At 33.9% G+C, this 21,423-nt stretch overlaps 2 protein-coding genes across 2 annotated transcripts in view; one reads left to right on the forward strand and one right to left on the reverse strand.

Annotated features, from left to right (window-relative positions):
• The window catches only part of NCKAP1 (NCK associated protein 1), an 87,892-nt gene extending 70,578 nt beyond the window's left edge, over positions 1–17,314 (reverse strand). The window contains exons 1-2 of the mRNA XM_039855759.1: positions 16,880–17,314; positions 2,966–3,076 (exon numbers count right to left, since the gene is read on the reverse strand). Of these exons, the coding sequence (XP_039711693.1) occupies positions 2,966–3,076; positions 16,880–16,987 (219 nt within the window). The 5' untranslated portion in view covers positions 16,988–17,314. The remainder of the gene's footprint in view (positions 1–2,965; positions 3,077–16,879) is intronic.
• A 1,538-nt stretch (positions 17,315–18,852) lies between these two features.
• On the forward strand, positions 18,853–21,219 carry LOC120596992 (histone H3.3A-like). The gene has a single exon (XM_039855589.1). The coding sequence runs from the start codon at positions 20,454–20,456 to the stop codon at positions 20,859–20,861; it is 408 nt and encodes a 135-aa protein (XP_039711523.1). The 5' UTR covers positions 18,853–20,453; the 3' UTR covers positions 20,862–21,219.
• Positions 21,220–21,423: the final 204 nt, after the last annotated feature.

Genomic DNA, 21,423 nt, shown 5'->3' on the forward strand with positions numbered 1-21,423 from the left:
AACAACTCTATTTCCAATTAAAGTTGCTTTACTTTGTCTTTCCTTGAGTGACCTTGTAAGCTACTTAAATAAAAAACACAATTTATTACATAGTATCCTATAATACTGTGTTCACTGAGACAGAAGATAATATCTATAACAAAATATCCCTATAAGTTTGAAAACTTAATTCAATAACGGCCTGTATCTCAGTCCAGAATCCTTATATTACTCCTGTGGCACTCTACTCACTAACAATGTCTTCATTCTTAGGGAGTTAAGATCTGATTCGATACATATTCGACAGTCATTTATATCATTTTCCCATTAATTTGAACATCATCACTGTTGAAGCCATGATAGGGACCAATTCAGCTGTCAGTAGAGTGCCCTCCTTTGTTGTACACCAGATACCTACGTACTCACAGCTTCTAATAGGATTTAAAAGTATGAAAGCGGGAGCAGTTCCCAGAGAAACAATCAAAAATTAACAATTTTTTGGCTGCAAAATAAGATTAGTCTTTTGTAAAGATCTATTTTAGAAACTTAAAAAAAAATTTACTGAATTTTTCACTGAAACAATCTCTTTATCAATGTCTTTTCTGAAACTGGAGACAAGTGGTTCTTGTATGACATGAATAAAAACAGAAATAGTGCTAACCAGGAATTCTCCTTGATCCATGAGATAAAGTAAGCATGCTCTGTGGCATATATTTATACAGTGACCCAAAGACCAGGAATAAGGAGGGAAAAAAACCTTCTATGATATCAATACCATTTCTTCAGCGCAACAATAGCCAAATCTCCAAGCTCCTATCAATCTCAGATATTCCTGTCAGTCCCAGTCCTTGAACCTCCATTAACTACTTCTGTGGAATTTAATAATAAAACTGAACTCCTCATTTCTCATTTCCCAACTCAAGCCGGCTAGGAACTTTTTACAAGAATATTGTCAGGCACATTTCAAAAAAAATTATTATGGTGACATTGGTTAACCATATATCAAAACTGAAATCACAAACACCCAGTACATAGTACTTCAGCAGATAAAAAAATAGAATAGTATTCATTACACAGAATAGATGTACAAGTAGTCACAATATTCAGTAACATTGTACAACTGATTTTATAGGTTAAACACAGAATCATCACATGACCTAGCAATTCAAGCCCCAGGTATACTATCCAACAAAAAATGAAAACATATGTTTACACAACTTTCACACAAAAGCATTATTCATAATAGTTGAAAAAGTACGAACAACTCAAACATCCATCAGCTGATGAATGGTAAATAAAATATATTTCCACACAATGAAATATTTTTTGGCAGAAAAAACCAAAATGAAGTTCTGATACATGCTACAACTTGGATAAACCTTGAAAACCTTACGCTAAGAGAAAGCAAGCCAGTCACAAAAGACACGTTATAGGATTCTATTTACACAAAAGCTCCAGAATAGGCCGGGGAATTGGCAGGAGTGGCTGGCTAATAGGTCCAAGGTTTCTTTCTGGGATGATGAAAATGTCTTAAAACTGAGTGTAGTATTAGATACATAACTCTGTGGATATACTAAAAACTACCAAATTGTATACTTTAAATGGGTGAACTGTGTGATATGTGAACATCTCACTCAAGCTATTATTTAAAAAATCAATTTTGTACAGCAAAACTTGAGAAAGGAAGTAAAACTACTGGGGAAAAAACAGCATTATAATGAACAATTTGCTAAGCAAACCAAGAACAGCCAAAATTCCTAATTTACTCTTTAACAAAAGTTTTGCTGTTATGAAAGTGATTATATACTTAATTGATGGCTAATTTTCTAAGAAAAGACCTATTCAAGAACTATGCTTACTCTCTCACAGAAATTTACACACACAACACACAAATTACTGTTAAAAAGTTCTCGAAAGAGCTTATATCAGATTTTACGAGCCATGAAAGGTGTGCTACATGAAATTAAATGTAAAAGAGATTTTCATTATAACATTTCTCATTCAGACTGAGTATATAATCTCTCAGGTAAGTTACCTAATTATGTCTATAACTAAAAGAGTTCTTCATACAAATGACAATGTTCTCAAAAAGTGTGTGCTCTGAATCATACATCTGTAATTAGGAACTGAGATACCTTAATATACTAATTATAAAACATAATCTTCTATGAAAACGAAGAGAGGCCTTTATTAACCTTCACTTAGGAAATTTTTAGACTAAGTTAGTACATAAAGAAAAAAGATAGCAAGGATTATAATGAGACTATCAAAGAAAAAAATAAAAGAGGAAGACATGCAGAAAAGTTTCCAAGCCAATAAAATTTATATGAAAAAGCCAAGGTAAGGTAAAAAATAACTTTATTTTGCAAAATTAGTTAGTTATTCATAGTAATTATTATAAAGCACTACCAAAAGATAAGTAAACATATCAGGAAGACTCTGAAAGGCTATTATTTCAATATACTAAAAAAAATTTCCCATCTGAGAAAATATGGGATAATAAAGATCTCAAAACTATCATATAGTTATATTACCTAATCTTCAGAAATGTTTTCTCCATTATAAAAATACTAAACAAATATATTTTTAAACTTAACCTAATCACTAAAAACAATATAAGCTCTATGAAGACATTAACTTCAAAATAGTTAAGTTTATGACTATATGAAAAAACTCCCCAATTAGTCATGCAAACATTTGGAATATGTACATATCTATTACCTTACTCTCTGTTGCAACTTGAAAGAAAAGAGGTGTATAAGAAATAATATCTTATGTTGTGTGTAATAAAATGGTAATATAGCTCATTTTTTCCAGTTTCAGAGATAAGAACACTGTCTCTAAAAGCCTTTAATCAATGTATATAATTTGCATATCAAAAAATAAAAAATTAGATAAATAAGAGCTACTTTCAAGCATTTTACTGACCATTACTTTTCCCTACAGATGACTAACATCAAGTAATACAAAAATTTAGATGACTTACATTGTTGTTGCGGGTTTCTACAGCAGGGAACTTTCTGACTATGAATTTCACAGCAGATTCCAGGTTTTTGTCAATAAGGTAGGATGGTTTTGCCTTAGGGTCTCCACATGCCTATAAAACAACAGTAATAAAGAAAAAGTGAAATGCATTCTTCTTCTTAAACCAAGAAGAGCAAATCTGTAATCAGAATTTAGAGAGATATTTATTGTTTTTGGTGAGCAGGTGATAAAATGAATAGGCAAAGTGCAGGGATTGTCACAGCTGAAATATGCAATGAGAGACAGTACAGAGATGTTCTTCTACTGAAAAAAATGCATGGAAAGTTTCAAAGCAGTTAGCGCAGAACAGCAGTGAAGAAAAAAGCTCAAACCTAAAAAAAAAAGAAAAGAAAAAAAATTCTTGGTTTGAGGTAGAATTGTATTCATTTGAAGCTAATAAAAATATTACAAAATTAAATATTCAGTAAAGTGCAAGAAGTGTTTCTAAGTGTTATAAAATAAAAGCTTATGTTTAAATGTCTTTTCCAAAATGTTTTCCTTATTCACTTTAAGCATTTTAATACAAGAGCCCTAGTTCAAAAGAACTGGAAGCTACTAAAATTGTCTTTATAGTACTAACGTGTGTTGCCTGTTCCTCTGAACATCTGAGTTACAACAGTGTTTTCCGTCATATCAGCAGCACTTCAAACAATGACTCTACATCTGTTCTTTATCTCATAAGCACAGAATAAATGGAAATGTTTACATTTTGACCACGTCAGCAGTACAGCATTCTCTGCAGTAAAGTGTTTCCATTACATAAATGTAAGGTACTATTAGAAAGAACTTTTTATCTGAATTATTAGCAATACGAAATATAATCTTCAATACTTCTGTTTCATTGTGTGACATTTAATTAACTACTTGCTATTCAGATATTATTTCTTAGGGAATTACTAAAACTATAACAGTCCTATTTAACTTTTTATTTTATTTAAAAAGGATGTGTCCTTTGAAAATTTATATCTCTCTACTATGTGTGAGGAAATACAGTATTGTAATTTAATGTTTTTTCATTGTTTACTATGGCTATGTTGTGGATTACAGAAAGAGAAGTTATGAAACATGAAACTGATCTGAAAGCGGGCAAGCGGGCAGAGGGAAGGTGAAAAGCTTTTTGCAAACCTTCCAAACTTGTCCTTGCTGGGGAAGCATTGTAATAAAAAGAGAGAAAATTACGTGTAAACAATGATTGTCCAACTATGACATAACGTTTCAGTAGAGAACTTATGCACTGCAGACTATGAATAACAAAACAAGGTTAGAACTATATGGTGCTACAATTTAAAAGGTATTCTAAGTAGCAAGTTGTAGTATACAATAAATTTATAGTTTATACTATCTATATATATTTAAATACTACTGTGTAAGTGTAAAACTATGTCAGTTTCTTGGTGCTCTTTCTAAATCAACTTAAAATAATACCAGAAGGAAAAATAAAGACTACATGCAACTATAAAAATAGGAGCAAAACCATCAGTGAAATTTTACATACCTTAAAAAGAAACGGTAGCCAAGAATAAGAATAAGTCGTTATTGGATGACTTGTACATCAGCTTGGATTCAGACTATTTTTCAAATATTAGCTAACTTCCTTCCAAGCCAAAGTATAAAAAATCAATGTAAACATTTCTATATTTTCCAAATGGAAATAGGAATGCAGTAAGAATTCTGTTAATTCTCACATGTAATTAAATACAACAAAATTAACTTTAAGATATTTAAAACTTCATAATCTTTAACCAGACTGCCACGTGGCTACTATATAAATTCCATTTCAACATCGCAAATATTAAAGTATATCTGACTTTTCCTCAGAATAGACTATCAGTTTAATACATTATTTCTTATAAATTAAACTTCCAGTTAATCCACTTCTCTAAAAATATTATACTATAAGAATAACTAAGAACTACCTAAGAATTTGTCCCAATAGCTACAGACTTGTATTTCCTTACATGAATGATATAATGAAAATCCACTTTCATAAACACACCTGAGGTAGTGCAGAAGCCTAAAGTGATTCCAAATTATGTTCAGTTTTTTAACACATCTTTCACACTCTAATTATTTAAAAATTCAGCTCTCCATTCTAACCCTATTAGTGATTCTCAAATAATAAAAATATGATAGACTACCATACCCATTTCCCATTATCACAAATTTTACTGTGTAAGAATTTATTCAAGTAACTAGAAAAAAAGGTATAAGCAGCTCTTTCTTCTTACACTGAAAAAAGAATGAAATTTCATTTCAATGGAAAAATAGTTATATAATCTCCTTTCTTTGAAACTGATTTACCTTTTTCCGTACTGCTCAGTTGAGCCATATCTAAACATACTACATTGGGAGGCAGTATGCCATAAAGGTTAAGAACACAGACTCTGGAGTAAAACAGTTTCAATCTTCACCACCTACTAGCCATGAGACCTTTAATACATTACATAACATCTCCTAGTCTCAGCTTCCACATGTGTAAATGGGGAAATCTGTACTTACCTCATAGGGTCATTATGAGGATTAGAAGGGAAATAGATAAACAATGTATAGTATTCAACAAAAGACCAGGTATATAAGTGCTCTAAAAATGTTAGCTGTTGTTAATAGATATAATAATTATAATTACCCAAGTAAAAGCCTCATATGAGTAACCACAGAATACTTTTTACCATAGTATAGAGAACTAGCAATAATGACTACCATTCCCCCTCCCAATCATATATTTCCTTCATTTACCCTAAATCTAAACACACCAAATTTGTTGTAACTATAGAGAGAGTTCAGCCTAATAAAGAACATGAATTCTAAGACAGGCTGTCCATTTTCAAATCCTGGCTTAATCACTTCCTATCTGTGTAACCACAGTAAGTTGATTTTACTTTTCTGGGCCTCAGTTCCTTCACCTGTTAAATAGCTAATAATAATTACAATCTACCCTAAAAAGTTTTTAGGCCCATTACATTAGTGTACATGTGCATGTGCATGCATGTGTGCAGAATTTACAAGAGTATTTGGCATACCATGAGCACTCAAAAAATACTAATAAAAATGTACGTACGGATCATAGACACTATATTGAAGTATTAGGTCCCATTTTATGTTTTTCTGAAATGAACCTACTTTATTTATTTAATGCCAACAGAGACACGTGTATGGGAAACAGGCAATAAAGAAAAAGTATAAGAAAAAACCAATGACTTGACCAAAAGCTAACATCTAGATAAACACATCCTGGCAAAGGGCCATACAAAATAATTCAGCGAAGAAGGATTTCCTGCTATATTAAAGCAGTATAGCAAAATTCAACTAACTAGATGTCTCAGTTTACAAGATTATTCTACTTCACCTTAAATCAAGAAATTTTATTTTGAGGACACTGAGGATAATGAAATCATATGATAACCTATATTTAAGAACACAGCCTGCAGCTGGTATACTTGAAAGCCTAGCTCATCCTACTACAACTATATCACACAAAATTAATCCTTTACTCTTAAAAGTATCACCCTGTGAAGTACATTTTAAAAAAGATATATATTAGCATTTTTAGTTATCAATATTCTAGACTAATAGAGTATGTTTCAGAAAGGCTTACCACAAAGACAGAATCAAAAGGTTTAATAAATTACAAATTCAATTAAATAAAACTGGAGTACTCCTATCCATCCCACCTCGCCTCTCCAAAAAAAGAAAGGTGAATACTGGGCAAAATTGCATCTAAATCCCTGAATCTTATAGCCCAACCAAAAAAATAGTTTCTTTTTTTTTTTTTTCCATATAACTGGCTACAGGGCTATTTCACCGGAAAAACAAAAACAAAAACTATACCTAAACCACAAAATTTAAAAAAAAAACACCACTCCAAACCTTGTATTTACTTTATCTTGACTCAGCATTTCATAATGCATAAAATACCATAATTTAAAATTCTAGAAAATCTAAGACAAATTTAAATATTTATATATTTAAATTTCCAGTTCTCAGAACTGAAACTTTATTTTCAATATTCTAATTATCTTTAAATTCAATAAATTCAATATTCTAATTATCTTTAAATTCAAACTTTATTTTCAATATTCTAATTATCTTTAAATTCAATATTCTAATTATCTTTAAATTCAATAAGGACTGTTTAATGTGAGATAAAATTATACTAGTATTAAAGGAAATACTTAAATATGATAATTAAGAACTCTGTCTCTGATTCAAGTAGATCACAATCCCTATGGCTTAAAGTAGGTTGCCTAACTTCTGAGCCTCAGTTCTCTAATCAATAAACTGAAAATACTACTACTACTACCTACTTAATCAGATAGATTGTTCAGATTTTTAAGAGAAAATACACATTAAGTGTTTATTCCAGTGCCTGGCACATAAATACTTAATAAATAAGTTCTAAATAACTATCTTCTATTTTTAAAATAAAACTTTCATAATACATGGATATCTATAGTGAGTTCCCAATTATCAAAATAAGATTTGCATTTAACCAATCTAGGCCAGTACTGTCAATGCAATATCTCCCACTTCTATTTTTCATGAAACACAAATAGAACATTACTACCAAAAATAAAGAACAAAGATGTTACAGAAAACCAAATAATATTTTATTCAGGCCACAAAATAAATGTCTTTGACTAAAAGCCTCAAGACCATACCTTATAAAATTTTAAAGTATGACTTTAAAACAAATCTTTCTGCCAATCTACTACCAAAACCCCTTCCCAAGTCCTTTCTCCAGGTTGTCACAACATAGATTAGAAGCCACAGCTTAACGTTACATGGTAAATGTTACATATTTTTTTCAAGAACTTACTTACCCAGTACATAAAAAAAAAAAAAAAATCAAATATGGATAGAAATAATCCTCTATCAGTTCAAAGAAATAAAGCAACAATTAAGAAAAAAATAATAAAGACACAAGAGTTGGGAGTAAAAGAAACATTTACTGGGCACCTGCTGTGTACAAAACACCTATCACTCACCAGAGGAAAAGAGCTTCAGAGAAACTGACTTGCTCAAAGTTTTATAACTACTAACTACGAGTACCCAAAGATTCCAAAGCACTAAAACTATATGTCCCCCCCAAAAAGGGTACAAAAACATGCTCTATTCTTTTAATACTTCAGCTGTTCAAAACTTTGTGGGGTAATTATAATCAAGGATAAAATCTGAAAAGTTCATTCAGCAAAAAAAATATATTCCTTTGCCAAAACAGGTATTTTGCAGAACGAAACATTTTTATGTAGAATAAAATACTTTTAAAAACAGTGTCTTAATTGAAAAAGAAAAACATAAAACAAAATCCCAGGGATTAGAGTAAGAATACTATTTGTGAGAGTACATGAAACCAACCCCATCTGAATTATGTTAGGGAAGAGAAGAAACACACAAAATGTGACCAATTTATGCTAGAAAAAAGAATTTCATTTTTATTCAATTAATGAGAAACAGCACAGTTTTTAAAGCAGGCTTTGCAAAACTGAAGGCATAAAAGGACCATGATTCTCCATGAGTCTTCAACAAATTAATGCCTGGAGGAAGAATGATCATCTAAGATCATGGACTGTAAAAACAACTTACCTATCATTATTTCCTAATTTTAAAAATAATGAAAATAATACATTGTGAAAATTTTCAATATATTTGGAAAATCTATCAAGAGTAAAAGAAGCCTCAAATTGTAGTATTAGTGGTTAATTTTTTTTCTCATGTGTATCACCTATGTTTTGGCCAACCAATCTGCTTTGAGCTTCTCCTTGAGCTTGGATAAGTGAAAAAGAGTCAAAAACAGTAGTAATCCACTGTTATTAGAGGCCTGATACGAAAGCATACTAAAATTATTGGTAATGCTTTAGAATTAATGTAATTTTATCAATAAACACCTCTTACAGGGTCGGGCCTGGTTAGTACTTGGATGGGAGACTACCTAGGGAAGACCAGGTGCTGTAAGTATAAAAATAATAATAATAAAAATAAATAAATAAACCTCTTAATTAGAGCCAATAGCAGATTTAAATTTATATAAATCAGGGTTATTGTTTTTTAAGCACAAGTTCTGGGAAAAATCATGAACTTAAGAAACATTCTAACCGACTATGTATTTCAAAATTCATTAAAAGTTACTAATTACTATCTATTTCACAAGAAAATGTCTCTTGTCACTGTTGCCCTTAAACATTTTTCAGTTTCCAATATAAAGAAACATCTTAGCTTATAAAATGAAGGTTTTCTGTTATAGTATTTTAACAGTGTTTTATGTGGTCATATTTTTACTGTTTTAAAGAAGTCGCTCTTTAAAGGACTACTGAAGAAACACACTTCTGAAATACAAATAGTTATTTTGTATTAGCAGTAAGTAGCTATCAAACTGTAACATCAAGTAGTAAAAAGGAATAGTAAAGAAATGTTTCCTAAAGGTGGTCTTGAGCTACATTTAATAGGGAAAAAAATGAACTTTTTTTTAAGTGTCCTCTGTTTCAAGCCCCAGAAACAGAACTAGTAACATTAGCCAACATTTATTCACTTCTTACTCTTGTGCCAGGCACTATACTAGCACTTTATGTGAATTAACTCAATTCTTATAAGGTTAATTAAAGAGTATTCCACAATTGTGGGCTATCGAAGATTGCAAAGATTAGAATCAAACAACTAACATGGCTTAAAAAACAAAAAAATATATAACTTGAAGCATAAATGAGAACAAATAAGCACCCTGCAGATGGTTTTACTAGTAAGAGAGCCTATTGTGCAGCTTATACTCCATATTCAGTTATACCCCAGAAGATAAAACTAAATCGCTCCAGTAAAACAATTTTCGGAGAAAGAAATCAGAGGTATTAAGAATTTACATTTTACATATTTCAATGGTTCATGGCATCAGAACCACTTCAGGTGCTTTTTCTTATTCAGTAGGTTTGGGTCAAGATCTAGATGAGATGTATGTATTTTAAAAAACCTTCCAAATTTATTATATTGTGTATCCCTAGCTAAGAACCACTGGTCTCTTCAATTTATTAATAAACTGCAACCCAGAAAGATTAAATAACTTGTCCAAAGTAAGGAAAAAAAAAAAAGTATAGCACTTCATCTAGAATCTACCATTCTCAACCCACAGAATATACGACAAGTATGGAAAAATGATATAGATGTTTAGAGGCTTTATGCCAGCAAGGAGGACATTACTAGGGTATTTTATAACTTTATATATTTTGTATTTTTAAATATGCTACTGAACAAAGGTTCCAGAATCTTAAATAATGAATCTTTGTCATTGCCTGGCTGAAGCTTCTATATAACTATCTTTTCCTCCCATTTACCCCAACAATGGAATCTTTAACTCCCTTCTCAAGACTCCCATAACCAGCTTACATGCTGTATAAACATCTATATATCACTCTCACCTACTAAGATAGAGATTTCTTGGCATCAGACACTACATCTTAATTGTTTCCCCAATATCTAGGAAGACAGTCAATAAATGAAGAATGAATGAACAAAAAGGAAACCTCACTTTTTGGAACTAGCTGAAAGAATAGCTCATATGACTTATAACATAGTTTTAAAGATACAGTTATTATTGTTAAAAGCATACAACAATCTACTATGCAATAAGAAATTATTTTCCATTACAGGCTTTTAGTTAAAATAAGTGCTTTCTTTGAAACTGGCACATGCATACCCTACTTAAAACTAACAATTCAAGACCTTATGAAATTTGTTAACTTATTTAAGATTTCGGTGCGATATTATTTGAAAAATGTTTAGATGTTCTCATCACTGTCAAATTAAGTAAACAACTTACCAAAGTCTAATTAAAGTATTGCAAATTCCTAATAGGATCAAAATTAAGAAGGTTTTACTACATCTACTAATAAAGGCAGTATTAAAAACAGTCAACGACCAAAAAAAACACATCCTGGGACTAGAAGAGAGAACTATTAATTTTGCAAAGTCCAAGACAGAAAGAAATGAAATTACTGGACGTGTTTCTTAACCGCATATCTTATATTTCATGATGTTACAGGGGTTACGTGAAAATATTACTCTTTTACTTTGGAAATCAAAATGTAAAATGAAAAAAGCATATCTGAAATTTCAAAATTAAAAACAAAATATCTCCAGAGAGGAAATAATTGCATGTGCCCTTAAAATTAAGATAAATGTTATCTCATTCTTTGTTATACCTCTTCCTTTCTGCTTTATACGTATTCATTCCACAATTTAAGAAAAATTTCCTGTTTATTTTCTTCAGTATCACTTGCATGATTAGTCCTTTCAGTTTTTATATTTTACTATGTTGGGGACTAAATTTTAGGAATAACAAAAGAAAAGTTTATAAACATGAAAAGCAAATAGAAAATATATTTCCTCGAAATTTTCTAAATAAATTGAATTTTAAAATTCCTAAGTCTGAACTATTTCTTATTTTAATACATCACAATGCTAAGCGGAAGTCTCCATTAATAATCATTCTAGTATCCTGATAGTATGGTCTTTATGGTCTTTTCATATAAATCCATACAAAGTTCATACAAAAGCAGCCTACCATAAAGAGTAAAGGTACTTCTTCAATATAATTGCATATTTCTTTAAGGTTATTGTGGGTCCAAAATCAAACTATCTGACACAAAAATTTCACTGATTATAAATCTAATGGCAAAAATAATTAAATTAAGAGCCCAGACTAAGGTATTAACAAAGAAAGGTGGCAATCTAAACTTTTTTATTTTTCTAGAGTAAGAATTAGGCAAAATATCTAACCTCTACAAAATTCAATTGCTTTACCTATAACATAGGTATCTACATCACAGATATAAGGACAAAGAAAAGAGACTCAGTACATACTAAGGTCTCAATAAATGGCAGCTGGGATTACTTTTATTATACATTTTTACTGGGCAACGAAGAGATGAAACTATTTAATTCTAGTAAAATATAAAATATACATCTACCACACCTGACTCAAAATTGTTGGAATTTTACTTAATATTAACATTGCTAGTAAATCATCAAACAAGAATATGAATTAGATTTTCAATCATGTTAACCAGTAAGGACAGAACTTTTAACACTAACAAACTTTTTCATCTGGGCCTCGTTTTTAACATATTGGATGCAGCTAGCTACATTTGTCCAGTACTTTAATTTTGTTAAAATATAAGTATACAAGCAATAGATTAGTACCCCAATTTCATTTACATGTAAACTGCACCATGCTGTTTCTTCAATCTATTTTTGCAGAGAACTTAATCATAATAAAATATGCATGCACATATGCTAGCATTTGTACAGAAAAGGGTGTAAGTATATATGGCTTATTTTTTAAAAGTGGGAGATGGGCAAGTAGAGAATTTTTAAAGTCACACATTTGTTATGTTTAACAATAAATATGTATTCCTTTTGTAACTAATTTTTAAAAATTAATATTTAAGTTATTTAACAATTCCACAAAGGAAAACAAGATGCATAATCATTGCCACTTCAAAAAATAATTTCTTCCTAAGTATTTTTCAGTGATCTTCATAACCTTAGCCTACCATCCAGCAGAATGAGAATTATCAAATCCTCATTTTCACAAGCAGCTTCCTTGAAAAATAAAGTTACAAACAGACATAATAGAATTGGTTGTTTAAGTAAATACTATATTTTAAATTCAGATTCATGGAGAGAATGTTTTATTCTTAACATGTTTAAGTCTCTCAATAATGAAACCCCACTGGGAGAGAAAAAAATCTTACGCTAACAACTTATTAGCCTAGAAAATGCCACAATCCCATCTTTAGAACATGCTTCTGCTCCTGATTAAGCAAGAGAAAAAATAACGCCTTAAATGAAGAGAAACAACAGTGAAAGGGAGGAGTAATGCCGGTTCCCCTCCCTTTCCCTTGCACTGCACCCTTCACATAACATCTCTTTTTTCCCCCTCCATTAGATAAGCAGATACCAGCTAAGGACTTTCAATTTTACACAGTTATTAATTTTTTCCTCATAAAGTAGATTTATCTAAAATTATGGGGAAAGGGGCTGTGGAGGAAAATATTCCTCTAATCAAAAAAAAAAAAAAAGTGTGTTGAAATCTGCAAAAACATTCCATTTAAAAAAAGTTTAAGTGGGTCTTTTCTGTCCTTTAGAGTTGAAGCAATAATTTGACAAAAGGAAAAATATGCCAGTATTAATGAGACCTCTTTGGTACAGAGTTATTTATCAAGTCCATATTGGTGATGGTGTAAGAAAGGAGGCAGAAAAAAAAAACAAGAGTAAACAACAAAAAAATAATTTCAAACTCAGAAAAATGTTTTCTTTTGGGATTTGGGAATGTGTTTGCTAAACATTAATAAAATTTCAGAAAAACACGTTGCCCCAAACAGTAGGTGAAACTCCTAAATAAATACTATCTTACATTCGCAGTTTTAAACTATTTTTGCCTTATTTTATTTTCACAAACAATCTTGTGAAGCAGGTAGAGCATTGCCATCCTTATATTACAGAAAACCAAACTGAGCTAGTTACTGTTTAAAACGGACCTTAACTTCTTCCCTACTTCTTCACAATGAACTTGTAAAGATAACATAATCAGAGCTGGAATAGACTTAAATGTTCCTTTTACAGTTAGTTACTTTTTCCCCATTTTACAAATGAGTAGAAATGAAGCCCAGGGAAGTCAAGACACCTACTCAATATTTCAGAACACTCAGTAACAAACTGAAAATTGGAATACAGGTCTAACTTCTGGCCCAGAACTCTTTACCACTACCACCACGCACTGTCTGCCATGCCACAGTAACAAATATAAAAGGAACCTGAAAAATGTTAAAAATCACTGCATAAGTGAGTGGTATTATCAGGTCTGGGAAAAGGAAGACACATTTTAAATAAAATAGAAAACTTTATATTTTATATTTAAAGAAATTAAGAAACAAATTTAAATGTAAAACTTGCTACCACTTTTCACATCTTTTCACTAAAATCCTCCTTTATGTGTTCTTACATCCCTGATTAGACAAGTTCCTTAAAATTTCCATAAACTGTACATAGCAAGATCTCAAAATTTCTTCAACTAATGAATATTTTTTTTAAAAAAAAGCAAAACATTGTTCATTAACCATGTTACATTCCCTCTAATAAGCATTAAAACATTATTCTTGATTATAGTATCTTACTAAGTTATTTTACTTAGGTCACTTAAGTATTTTTCATTGTGTATGCTCACTAAAATATTTCTATTGCAGACTCTTAATTGAAACAGAGCAATCAGATCTGATACATAATCTAATGCACACATGCATTAATAAAAATGTGATAACTGATTGGCAGACATGTATCATATACAGTGGAAGTTTTTTTTTGAGGACTATAAGAGACTGAGATTGAAAAGATTATGTGGTTTATACTGTCATAAAAATGCAGACAGCATAAACCTTATAAACACATGGTTAACAGATCTTACTCATTTTTTTGGCAAGATTTTTCAACAAATGTTTCAATCTCTAGCCAGCCTGAAGATATGCCAGTCTTACAGACACCTCTACATAAGAGGAAGAATTAAAAACTTATCTGTATTTGTATGCAAGTTTACACAAGAAGAGCAAATCCAAAGCTATTATTATTAAAACTAGAGCAAGATTTTATATACATATATCTATATACACACATTTATATATATGCTAAATATATATACTTTACAATGTATATATTGTACTCATCCATTTCAATAAGGCCTAACTGAAGGCCTCATGGATCAGGTAAGGCCCAAAGTACTAGTAATTCAAAAATGAGTAACACTGTCCCTGCCCAGAGGGAACTCACAATCAGGCAAAGTAGACAAAATATTTAACAAATTATAAATACGAGTTAAATGCTAAAATATAACATTTCAATAACAAAATATGATACTTGGATATAATGATTATATTCAACCCATTTTAAATTTTACTAGTTCAATAATGAGAGCCTGAAGTTTCTCAAAACAGGAAGTGAAAAAATATGCTTTTGAGAAAAAGCAGTGAACTGGAATTATAAGAATTCAGATGCTTAGAATTTAGTTTAATCTAATTTATGAAGGTGTAATTTATAAAGTTTGATTGTATTTATACCATAAAAATGTTTATGAATGCTTAAAAAAAGGTATTTTGCCCATATACCCAAATCACTTTTGATGTTACTCTCACTTCCTCTTCTGGAAACCATCATAACCATTTCCTTTAACCACAATACCACAGGTCTAGTAACTTTTAGTAATGTTAGACTTGCTTTTTGGATGAAGTTCACATAGGAACCAATTTCCAAGTCTGTTAAAGAGTATAATCTGACAAAAAAGTTCAGGTCAATACAATTTACAAGTAATACTATCTAAATTAAATTACTCCAACCTACATAAATTTATAACCAAGGCTCTTAGGTAAATGCAGACCGCTTCTTTGTAATGACAGAGCCCCCGCCACATAAACTGTAACAACTGAATAGGCATCTTACAGTTAACTGCAGACTGCACTGGATTTAGAGTCAATCAGTGCTTGCATCCAGATGAGCAACCAGAACATAGCTATCCTCATACAAAATTTATCACGATTAAGCCAGGACAATATTCTCTTTTAGAATTACAGTGTCTGCATCAAATTGTTGAAACAACCAGTTTTATTCTTGAACCTCAAGAAATGGAATTCAAAAAATATTCTTACTTCAGTAGCCTTATTTACAAACATTGTAATTCTATTGCTATAATTAAACTAAAAGGAAATATTCATGATAGATTAAAAAGCCAACAAAAATAATTATGAAGCTATGACATCAAATGCACATGTGAAACTCTAAGGGTCTAGATTGCACCAAAAAAAAAAAAAACCCTTCAATTTTCTCTTCATCAAATTCTTTAAAACTTACTGCTCTTGTCTTAAAAGGAAAAAGATTGTGATTGTTTTCTCCTAAGATAAATTAACATACATTCTTCTATCTTTACATCTATTTTTCTCAACTCCAACTTAGCCTTCCTTTTACTCAATTTACTGAAGCCATGTAAAGACTTTCAACGGGCCTATTAGCTATAGCTACTCAAGTTATCAGAATATGCTATGAACCAGCAATTAAAGGCAACATATCTATAGTTTTTATTTCGTAGAGACACCGAACTTTAAGAAATGGGATTTTGGTACTATCAGACAGGGTTGGAAAAACTAAGATGAGGAGGAGTAAAGAGGGACGGGAGAGGTTGTTATTCCTGTTCCAGTGACTCACAGCTTAAAAGTATTTCAGAAGAAAATTGGTTCCACCCTCACTTCCCCCTCCTCTCCACCTCCAAAATGAAATTGCAAATCGTCAACACGCTCTCCCATGGCTTTTATGTAGCAACCTAAAATTAAGGGGCAAAGTGAAGGGGATGAGGAGTTCATCTTCATTAGCCATTCCCTTCCCACATTCCCACACTTAAACACCAAAAAATTGAGAAAAAAATTGCTACCATCTCCGCCAGATTCCTACCATTCAACTCAGTAATGGAACGTTCGGGCTCCCCCACCTCCACCCCCGTCCCGATCTCGCCCACCCTCCTTTTCCTGTTGACCCCATTCCGGAGACTAGGGTGCCGGGGACCGGGCAGCGCCCCCCGGGCCGGGCCGGGCCCGGTCGGATCCCGCCGCTGGGAGCCGGGAAATGGCTTCTCATTGCCTCCGGCCGGCCTGCGAGCCACCGGGACGGCGCCCGGGACTCCCCCGCATTAGGCCGCGGCGCATACGGGCGAGCCGGGACTGACACCGCGACGCCGTGATTTGGGCCCTGGGTGCCGCCCGTCGCCCCCATCCCCCGCCCCGGGCCTCCCTCGCTGCCCCTCCCTCCCCGGCCCGCCCGCCGCCCCGCCGCGGCCTCGCCGGCCCGTGCGCACCTTCTTGATGTTGTAGAGACGGGTGAGCATGCCGACGCCCCGGTCGTTGAGGATGGTGAGCTTCTCCGCCAGCTTCTGCTGACTGGGCTGCAGCACGGAGCGCGACATGGTGGTGATGGTGGTGGTGGGACCGCCGCCGGCCTCCTCGCGCCCAGTCACCGGCCCACGGCCGCAGCAACCGCTCTCGGGCCTCCTCCCCTCCCGCCCGCGACCTCCGCCTCAGGGGAGCGCGCCCATGGCCCCTGCGCCCCAATTCCGCGCCGGTGACAGAGCGAGCCGCGGCGAACGCTTGGGGGGGGTCCCTTGCCCCGCAGCAGCCCGCGCCCCGGCAGCCTCCTGCTTTCCGCCCGCCGCCCTTCCGTCTCCACCCCCGGCGCTCTGCGCCCCAGCTCCCACCGAGCCGCCTTCCCGGGCTCCTCCACTAGGTGTGGCGGCGGCGGCGGCGGCGTCTCCGGCGGCTGAAAACGAGGCCGCCTCCCGCAGCCCGGGACCGGCGCTCGGTCACCTGATCCGCCGCGCCGGCGCCCCCGCGAGGCTGGACGGAGAACTGCGCCTGAGGGGCCCTCGCCCTCCCTGCCTCGCTACTGCGGCCGCCACTCAGAACCCAGCACCGGCCCCGACCTGGCCCGGCCGGCCCACTGCGCCTGTTCCCGGCTCGGGAGTCCTAAGCCCGGATCGAGTGGGGTCACGTTTCTACGCTCAACCGCACTTCGCCCTACGCCCCTCTCCTTCAAGTCCCCAAAAGTTGCTTTTCAGCGCCACCTCCCTAAAAAAATTCAGCAGATGCCCGGGGGCGGGGTGGGGGAGGGTGCGGGCTTCAATAGAGTTTCGCCTTAGAGTGGGCTGGTGGCTCCAAGCTATTTTTCCTCCCACTGCTTGACAGACGCTACCGGCTGAACACAGCAGATGTTGTGCTCTACGTAGCCGGCATCGCCTCTCCCATCCTCCACAACCCATCCTTACTCCCCCGCCTCAAGGCGGTTTCTGATAGAGGAGGTCGGAAGTGAGGGCAACTCAAGTTCCTGAGATAATCAGAATCCGGAATTTGTCGACCAGGAGCACCCATCCGGAGAAGACTCAAATAAAGAGGCGCTAGCATATGGGACGCAAAAAATAAATATTTGTTCAATTAATTAAGAAACAATCCCATTTTATTTTTTGTGGCCTCCACCCTAAATCCTGCCCCTTCTTGGAAACATCCTACCACTTTACCATCTCATGGTTTTTTCTCCGCATCAATTTCTTCCCAGCCACACTCCAAGGCTATTCCCTCTGGTTAAATATATTGGAAATGGTTCCAAAAATGAACAAATCAAGGACTTATGTAATCGTGTAATTGACTGGGCTTAGGAATTCCAGCCAAGAAGATTCAAGCCTTTTTGATATGTTGGGGTTTAATTTCCTTCTATGTGTTAACTCTCTATTATATTTATTAATTTTAAGTGAATGACAAAATGTTCTGCCACGTACAATAAGACATTCTAAGAGTAAATAAGGTATCACCAGATTGATCCAAATACTTTATGAAAAGGAAATTGTGATGCATAGCTTTTAAATCGTTTTTTTTAAGCTAGTATATGTACTATTCCTACGGAAATCATTTTAATACCCAAGAGAAATGAAGTGGACTGAATTCACCAGGAAGTCAATCATACCTGACCTAGTGCTTGTGCTTGAAATTCTATACATAGAACTTTATTACCTTCAATGAAGACTTTGTCCCTAGAGTCCGTTCGTTCATTCTTTCTTTTCGTTCTTTCTTTTTCTTTTTCTTTCTTTCTTTCTTTCTTTTTCTTTCTTTCTTTCTTTCTTTCTTTCTTTCTTTCTTTCTTTTCTTTCTTTCTTTCTTTCTTCTTTCTTTCTTTTCTTTCTCTTTCTTTCTTTCTTTCTTTCTTTCTTTCTTTCTTTCTTTCTTTCTTTCTTTCTTTTAATTTAGACTTCCTTCCTTCCTTCCTATTCCTTCCTTCCTTCCTTCCTTCCTTCCTTCCTTCCTTTTTCTTTCTTTCTTTCTTTCTTTTTAATATAAACACCTCAGATCACCTTTTAAGCTATTAGTCAATAACACATTGGGGGATTTAATTTATCTAGCTACTTTCCAACCTGATAGTAAAATTTTAATTCAGAGGAAGCAAGCAGCTGGAGCTTGAGGTAGTGAGAGGAGACCTGGGGGAAAGACAGGCTGCATAAGGGGTTTGGGGCAGCCAGAGGAGAAAACCGAAAACTTGAATGTTAGGAGAAAGATGCGCTCTTTTAGGAGACTGCAAGCATAGCAAGAACAAGGAAATAGCACCATGTTATAATTTTAACACAACTATTCCTCCTCAAGAAAAGCCACCATCATGTTTCCATATAAACTTGAACACTTCTAGCTTCTTTTCACTCAGAGAGTACCCAATAGAGGGAGAACTCTATGGATACTAATCTCATTATTTAATTTTTTTATAATGAATTTTTAGACATTGGCCCTAGACCGAATAGAATATGTCTATATGAGTAAAAGAGGTAAGGTCTAGATGTAGTCACGATTTTTGCATTTCTCTACATTTTGCATCAAAAAGCGTTTTGTTCTTAAGATAACAATCCTTTCGAAGTTTACCTATATGTGTAGTATACAGTATACTGTGAGTGCCTTATAATATGTGAGTAATAATCATATTTTGCCATGTATTTATGATTTTAAGGCAATTATAAGTTAATATGTCATTTTATATTTCCTTTCAGTTTTTTAGTCTTTGAATATATGTTATACCATGTGAATCATCCTATAAAGTGTGTATGAAAATTGTTCCTGTTGTGGATTTTTTTTCTGGCCAGTTTTTAAATTAAAAAAAAAATTTTAAATGATTAGGACATTAAATTTTTAAAAAGCATGATTGAAGGTCTTATTTCCCTATCATATAGAGCAAAGCCTTCACAGTTTTTTTGGTACTAAAGATTTTCAAATAGCTTCACTTCCATTAAGAAATTTACCTCCAGAATATATATTATAAGCCTTCACAGAGATGTAGAAAATAGATCATAGCTTCATGTTTATAGTAATATTAGAAAATTAACTTATAAAGTCAACTAGTATAGACCAATATACCTAGATAAATGTGAACAGATATACAACTTTTTAAAAGTCAGATTTATTGAGTTATAATTTAAATACAGTAAAATTTATATATCTATGTTTGAATAATTTTTTTTTATTGAGACAATTACAGTGGTACCCACTGTAAGGAAAGTAAGCATTTGAAAAACCAAACCAGTAAATACTTAAATTGGAAGAGGAGTGAGTTTGTTTGGCTTTATAGAGGAATTTCTAACAGAATTAAATTTCGTGCCCTCCAAGTACAGTTTACAACAATTCAGTTATAAAATTCTACTCATAAGATTTCAGAAACAAACCTACAGCATACAGCTTTTTATATATGTATTATAAAACATTCGATCATTATAAAAACAATCGTGGAGGGATTTAAAGAATTTTTTCAATTCTATATAATACATTAAACAAATAACGTGTTCATGGCCGCGCTGCCTCACCAAGCTCCTGCTGGAGAAGGTGACTAAGTAAGGAGGTCTCTATACCATGGCTGATACAAAGCCAACTACCAGCAATTCCACCCATGGTAAAGCACTGAGGAAGCAACTGGCTACAAAAGCCCCTAGCAAGAGTGCGCCCTCGACTGGAGAAGTAAAGAAACCTTATTGTTACAGGCCTAGTACCATAGCACTATGTGAAGTTAGACGTTATCAGAAATCCACTGAACTGATTCGCAAACTTTCCTTCCAGCACCTGGTGCGAGAAATTGCTCAAGACATCAAAACAGATCTGTGCTTCCAGAATGCAGCTATTGGTGCTTTGCAGGAGTCAAGTGAAGCCTATCTGGTTGGCCTTTTTGAAGACACCAACCTGTGTGATATCCATGCCAAGCGTGTAACTATTATGCCAAAAGGCATTTACTTAGCACACCGCATACATGGAAAACATGCTTAAGAATCCACTATGATTGGAAACATTTCATCCTTTCTAATGAAAAATTTCTTTTTGTTATTGGTAGTTCTGAACATTAGATATATTTTTTCCAGGGGTTCAAAAAGTATCTAAGTTTATGATTGCAAGTGGAAAAATAGGGGACAGAAATCAGGTATTGGCAGTTTTTCCATTTTTATTTGTGTGTGAATGTTTAATATAAATGAGGAGACATAAAGCATTAATGCAAGTCAAAATGTTTCAGTGAATCAAGTTTCAGCAGTTCAATGTGATAACAATTATAATAAATAAGCTTATTAAGTTTTTCTGGACAATGCCAGCATTTGGATTTTTTTAAATTAGTAATTTCTTATTGATGGCAAGTAAATGGTGTTTGTAGCATTTTTATCATATAGTAGATTCCATCTAGTCTCTATACTGTTCTGACTGATTTTACCTACATGCAAGTACATGTTTTTAATGTTGTCTGTTTTCTGTCCTGTTTCTGTAAATTTGCTATTAAAATACATTAAACTATTTTAAAAAATCAAATACTTAAAGTGTGCCAAGTATTTTTTTTCTAGAG

The sequence above is a fragment of the Pteropus medius genome, unplaced genomic scaffold, assembly GCF_902729225.1.
Source record: "Pteropus medius unplaced genomic scaffold, Ma_sr-lr_union100, whole genome shotgun sequence".
Taxonomy (NCBI): domain Eukaryota; kingdom Metazoa; phylum Chordata; class Mammalia; order Chiroptera; family Pteropodidae; genus Pteropus; species Pteropus medius.

Coding starts and splice junctions, on each gene's coding strand:
- LOC120596992 (XM_039855589.1), top strand. CDS start 20,454: ATGGCTGATACAAAGCCAACTACCAGCAATTCCACCCATGGTAAAGCA.